The 6441-nt window shown below is 58.5% G+C and overlaps 1 protein-coding gene across 1 annotated transcript in view; it reads left to right on the forward strand.

The window, feature by feature from the left end:
- The window catches only part of NDUFA10 (NADH:ubiquinone oxidoreductase subunit A10), a 43904-nt gene extending 41029 nt beyond the window's left edge, over positions 1-2875 (forward strand). The window contains exon 10 of the mRNA XM_045559087.1: positions 2589-2875. Coding sequence (XP_045415043.1) covers positions 2589-2657 — 69 coding nt within the window. The 3' untranslated portion in view covers positions 2658-2875. The remainder of the gene's footprint in view (positions 1-2588) is intronic.
- Positions 2876-6441: the final 3566 nt, after the last annotated feature.

Consider the following 6441-nt stretch of genomic DNA (forward strand, 5'->3'; position numbering starts at 1 on the left):
GGGGAAGTCGGTGCCTCGGCTGGGTCAGGCCAGGCTGCCAGGCTGCGGGCCGGGGGCCTCCTCGGTGCCTTGTCTAGAGTTCCTTCCTGGCTCTGGGCCTTGCTGCGGAAGGCCCCGGATGGCTGCTGGTGGGTGAGTGTGCACGTGACCTCGGGTGGAGGCAGCTCAGCCACTGGGCTCTGGAAGAGGGCTGTGACTGTTTGGCTTTATAATTTACTGTTTTTTTCCCATACTTTAGTAAACTCGGTGTTTGGTTTTTTAACGGAAAATGTGGAGAAACAGCCTCCTGGAAGGATTAAACTTACCAAAGTACCATGAATTGAGTGAGTCCAGAACGCCGTGAATTCAGAGGTCTGGTCAGTGGAGTCGTCCTCACGTCGTGTGTTTGGAGGAGAATTTCAAAGAATGAGCAGGGAAGGGTTTTCCCTCCTCTGTCAGTTGCTCTTGCTTTGTTCCTTGAGGGTTCGTGGTTTGCTCGCCAGTGTGCGCGCAGCGGAAGCTCAGGCTTCCGACAAGCCTGGCATGAATGTCTTCTTGTTTGTGAAGCCTGCTCCTGGCATAGCGGACCACACACCTTCTCACCTGGACGTCCACACGCACCGCCAGGCACCGGGCGGTCCCGCGGGCAGAGAGGGGAGCGTGGCTCTCGGCGCTGAGTCTGAGGCCGGCGTTGCTTCTGGAGTGAGGCTGCCCCGAGAGGGAAGGGGTGACGAGCGAGGACTGGGTGTTGGTGGTAGAAGGTTTCTTTTAAATCAGGTACAGACATGAAACTGATGATGTAAAATAAGCAGATTTTGTGTTCTCTTGGTGTGAGTGGATCCGAATGAAAACCCTCCCGTGGGTCTCCATGGGCTTAAAAGCACTGAAAAGAGACCCCAATGGTCTGCAAACCCCTTGGTAATATCCAATAAAGGCCAATAAAACGCTGCCCATGACGTCCAGACAGCAAATTCTGTGAGGCAATTAGTGGACACTGCCTGGACTCAGCAGGCTCGATATTTCGCTAGTTGATCTTCTCTGCTCTGGTTTAAAACTGGATTTGCAAAGGTGCAAACAGCCAGACAGTGCCAGTCTGGGCCTCTGCCCGTGGGTGCTGCTCTGAGCAGACCCGCGTGGCTCCTCTGCTGGGCTCAGACGTCGTGAGCCCGGGAGGGCTGGTGCAGGCGTGCCCGGAGGTGCCCGCTGGCCGCTGTGGGCTTGTGGTGTTGGTGAGATGGGAAACTTTCAGCTCTTTTGCTGAGGTGTAAACTCTCCGTTCTTTGGACATAACTCTGTGCTTGGCCCTTCAGGTAAAAAGAAACTGTTTTCTGGTGGGACCACCTTTTACACGTGGTCCCAACTAAAGTGTAGTTTTCTCGCCACGGCAGTTGTGGCAGCAGCGGTTCGGGACGCCTCGCGCGGGGGAGGGAGCCGCAAGCACCTGGCGAGGTCGGCGCCCCCCCCCCCCCCCGCCCCCGCCACTCTCTGCGTCTTGTTCTCGGTGGGCGACTGGCTGGTCCCTCCAGGCCGTTCCTCCTGCTGTGCAGACGTGCCCCAGCGTCCCCGTCATGAGAAGCAGAGCAGCCTGTCGAGGGGCCTGTCGTGCTGTGACACTGCCACACGCCGAGTGGCTCAAAACACAGAGGTGTTTTCTCCTACAGTCCTAGGGCGTCAGAATCCTCAAGGCAAGGTGCTGGCAGGACTGGGTCCTTCCAGAGGCTGGAGGGAGAACCCGTTTGCTTTTCCTTCTGGCTCCCAGAGGTGCCCATGTTCTGGGTGCAGCCCACGGTAGCGTCACCTCTCCCCTGATCTGTGGGACCCCGGTGATGGTGCTGGGCCCACTCAGTGACACGGATGACCTCCCCTGTGGGCTGCATCGCCTGGGTCCCCCACCCATGGGCTCTGGCTGGGTGGAGCCAGCGGGAGCCCTGGCAGATCGAGCGGGAGGAGAGGGAGGGTGTGGGGCTGCCTGACTGCAGCCCTGCTCTGGGCCGGCCCCTCCTGCGGGCGGCTGTCTGGGTTTTGCCCCCTGCTGTGGCCGGGCCTGGCGGGCTTCACTCTCCTTTGCTGGTTTTCCTTAGCCCGGCCCACACCGACTCCCAAGGCCCAAACTAACCTCACCGTACGTAATCCTCCCGCGAGTGCTGTTTCCAGCCAGGACCCTAGCCACCACAGTGGCTTCTCTGTGGGCCATGTCACCAGTGGGTTTTTCAAAGTTACCTGTTGTTCCAGATCAGGGTGGCCAAAGCGTAAGAACGACCTGCAGTTTCCTAGGCCTGAGCCCCCTGGTGTCACGGGATGCTCCCACCCCCAAGTGCCACCCCACTGCCCTCTGTCCTCCCTCCCGTGGCGCCTGTCACCCTCCTGACATTAAGGAGAACACTTAGGTGGTTTGTTTTCACTGGCAACTCCCCACCGTAGGATGGAAGCTTCTGGAAGTCGGGGCTGTACTACGGTTTAACTGTCTGGTGGAGTCCCTGCACTCACAGCAGACCCCCTGCAGAGCAGGCGCTCCCTGGCATCATTGCGTGAGATGCCAGGTGGGTGGGCTGGGAGAACATTCCCTCGTTTTCCGCAGTGTGCCAACCAACGGCTTTCCCTCCCCACAGCTGCCCGGCCGCAAGTACCGACCTGGGTACAACGCCGACGTCGGTGACAAGTGGATCTGGCTGAAGTGAACGGCCCGCCCCCTGCTCCGCTGCAGCACGGCGGACGAAGCAGCCCTGTCCGTGGACTCCATGGACTCCACGTAGCTTTCCAGTCGGGGGTGGGGGGCGCGGGGAAGTAAGTGACCCCAAGTGGCACAGTAGAAGCAAGGGCCTGTGCAGTCTGCCCTGTGGTCTAGCTAATGCAGTTGGAAGAAACAACTTCCATTAAAAGGTTTTGGAACCTTCTAGATTTATTTTGGAATGACCCGTAGTTATCACTGGAGAAACAACGGGCCTGCCGTGGAGGCTGCCGGCCCAGCACGGGCGCCGCGGGCGCTGTTTCTCCAACTAAGAAACAGAATCGTCTCTGTGGGCTTCTCCTCAGTGTGTGTCTGCACACGGGCACGTCACAGATGCACATGTGCACATGGACATACGTGTGCACACACACGCTTACACACCGGCTCCCCACCGCGTGGTTCGGTGTGGTTTGCTGTGGTTCAGAGTCACAGTGCTCTGTGCTTTAGTAATCTGACCGCTACGTTAGGAAAAAAGGAAAGAAGTGAAGAAGAAATACCAGAAAGACGAAGAAAATAGTCACAGAGTCACAGAACAATGTGTGTGTTTTAAAAGAAACTTAGAGAAGGTTCACGTGATGACCAGTCTCGGCTGGTTTCAGAACTCCTTTCTCTGAAGGGAGATTGGAGCGTGGAATGTTGGTGGGATAAGATGCAAAAGCAAAACAATATATTACCCCAAAAATCAAGTTGTCAGTCAAGAATGAGAATCGGGAAAGGAAAGCACATTTCTTTACTCGCCTCTGGGAACTCGGGGGACAGAGCAGGCAGCCGGGGCTGCGTCTCCACCGGGCGGGGCCGTCGGTCCTGTGTCCTGTGAACTGCGTTTTCTGCTGTAGAGCTGCGCTGTGCCCAGTGTGGTGGTTCCTGCCCACATGTGGCTGCTTAAATTTGAATTTATTAAAATTTAACACACTTTAGAATTCAGTGCCTTAGTTGCACTGGCCGTGGTTCAAGCTCTCGGCAGCTTCGTGGGCAGTGGGTTCAGTTTTGGGAAGCGCAGAAGAGACTGTCTCCCCGTCACAGAGGGCTGTCGGGCCTCGCGGCTGCGGAGCCCACTCAGGAGAGATGCACGTTCCCCTCCCTCCCTCCCGCTTCCCTCCCTCTTCCCCTCTGCCTCCCTCCCTCCCCCCTCTCCCTCCCTCCTCCACCTCCCTCCCCCCTCTCCTTCCCTCTGCCTCCCTCCCCCTCCTCCCCTCTGCCTCCCTCCCTCCCCCTCCCTCCCTTCTCCTCTGCCTCCCTCCCCCCTCTCTGCCCCCTCTCCTCCCCTCTGCCTCCCTCCTCCCCTCTCCCTCCCTCCCTCTCTCCTCCCCTCTCCCTCCCACCCCCCTCCCTCTCTCCTCCTCTCTCCCTCCCTCCTCCCCTCTCCCTCCCTCTCTCCTCCCCTCTCCCTCCCACCCCCCTCCCTCTCTCCTCCTCTCTCCCTCCCTCCTCCCCTCTTCCTCCCTCCTCCTCTGCCTCCCTCCCCCTCTCCTTCCCTCTGCCTCCCTCCCCCTCCTCCCCTCTCCCTCCCTCCCTCCCCCTCCCTCCCTTCTCCCTCCCTCCCTCCCCCTCCCTCCCTTCTCCTCCCTCCCTTCTCCTCTGCCTCCCTCCCCCCTCTCTGCCCCCTCTCCTCCCCTCTGCCTCCCTCCCCCTCCTCCCCTCTGCCTCCCTCCCTTCTCTGCCTCCCTCCCCCCCTCTCTGCCCCCTCTCCTCCCCTCTGCCTCCCTCCCCCTCCTCCCCTCTGCCTCCCTCCCTCCCCCTCCCTCCCTTCCTCTCCCTCCCTCCCTTCTCCTCTGCCTCCCTCCCCCCTCTCTGCCCCCTCTCCTCCCCTCTGCCTCCCTCCTCCCCTCTCCCTCCCTCTCTCCTCCCCTCTCCCTCCCACCCCCCTCCCTCTCTCCTCCTCTCTCCCTCCCTCCTCCCCTCTTCCTCCCTCCTCCCGTCTCCCTCCTTCCTCCCTCCCTCCCTGTGTGCTCCCCTTTCTCCATCTTCCTTCCATCCATCCTTTGTTCCTTCCCTCCCTGCCTCCTTCCTTCCTTCCTTCTTTCCTTGTTCTAAGAATTGAAATTAAAGTTTCCCAGCAGTTTTCGAGTTGGAGTCGAGATTTAAGTGACTGAAGGTTTGCATTTCACAAGAAGCCCATGGCTTTAGTCATTAAATGAAAGCACAGCTGGGCACTGGGCCAGTCGTGAAGTGTCTTTTGGTCTGAGCACCTCACAAACCCATTAAGGCGAGGAGGAAGGAAAAAGAAAAACATCTTTAATTACTGTGGATGTTCCTAATGCCTTGGCCATAAGGAGCTAGTTGTGTACTCAGGCCTTGGCGGCGGGCGGTGCGTCCTCAGTGTGGTCACCCGGGCAGTCGCAGGGACCAGGCTGCCCAGCTAGGCCCCGTCCCTGCCAGCGTCATGTGGGCTCCGGGACACCGACCGCTCACCTGCACAGGTGTCTGGCCCCGTGTGGCTTCAGTCCCTGGTGGCGTGTGCAGGCTGTGATTCGTGCTGCTGAGCAGTTCATCTGTTTCTTTCTCTGGTGTTTCCTGTGTTTGTTGGACAGAGGAAGACAAGTAAACATTGTCAAGTCTTCTCTCTAAATCGAACCCCGAAGAAGCTAGTGAATGCCCTCGTCTTATTTCAGAGCAGTACGTGGTTTAGTTTCACAAACATGCTTACAGCCCTTAAAAAAATAACCCAGGGTTGAAATAAAACCACGGATTTTTGATACTCTGTGCTAGAATTCTCAGTGCCTTGAAGATTAGGAAGTAAGCATGTTGTTGCATCCATGTGGTTTGTGTCTGCATTTCATTCTCGATGGGCGTGTGTTCGCAGGCTGGGGATTTTGGATTGGAGAGAAAGTCCTTGTTTTTCCCCAAAGTGTCTTTCTGTTCTGTCGGATTTTGTAAGGAAATGGGGTGAAGAACATTGAGCTTCCCAGAGGAGGTTGCATGCAGTGACTTACGTCCACCTCAGCGAAGCAGGGCGTGGTGGGCAGCAGCGTGGTGCCCGGCGCACGTGTCTGGCTGTGCCGACTGCTGACCGCCGGGCAGGATGCAGCTGCCGAGGTGTGGTGGGCGCACCGGGTCCGAGAGTCACCCTCAGACCACTGTGCTCCAGCATGATCCCAGTGCTGGGTTCTGTGAGACCACAGAAGTGAAAGCAGCTCTTGTCTGGCTGGACACTTGTCCCTGTTTTTGGCCACTAATGGGCTCGGAATGGTTCTGTCTTGTTTACCAGGTAAGTTTTCTGCATCGGCCGTCGTCAGCGCAAAGAGGCGCTGGGGCGGCTGCTTGCTGGTGGGAAAGCAGCGCACACACTCACGCCAGGTGCAGGTCTGCGGGAGCCGGGCCTGGCAGAGTCGGGGGGAGGGCCGCAGCCACTGCCCCGCTCTGGGGCTTGGAGGAGAAAGTGTGTGTAGCAGCAGCCACCGGCTGGTCAGAGTGCGATGCGTGGAAGCACGTGCCCAGGTGACCTGGGGGTTTGCACCTGCGTGTAGATAAAAGCTGGGAACCTGAGCCTCTGCTGTAGGAGAACCACAAGGCAGAAACCGGGGGGCAACTCAGCACTCACCCTCCCCCCAGGGACCACCTGATGCTTCCTTGACTTGTACAAAGGCAAGTACCTCTCAGAAGGGCCCCGTCCATGACTTGAGCGTGAGGAGCCCCTCTCAGTAGAGCAGTCTTGGCCTCTGTCCCCCCCCCACTGGACTCTGCTAGTCTGGGTGTGGGCCCCCCTTGCATTGCACAGCTGGGAGCTGTGGTTG

The sequence above is a fragment of the Lemur catta genome, chromosome 8, assembly GCF_020740605.2.
Source record: "Lemur catta isolate mLemCat1 chromosome 8, mLemCat1.pri, whole genome shotgun sequence".
Taxonomy (NCBI): Eukaryota; Metazoa; Chordata; class Mammalia; order Primates; family Lemuridae; genus Lemur; species Lemur catta.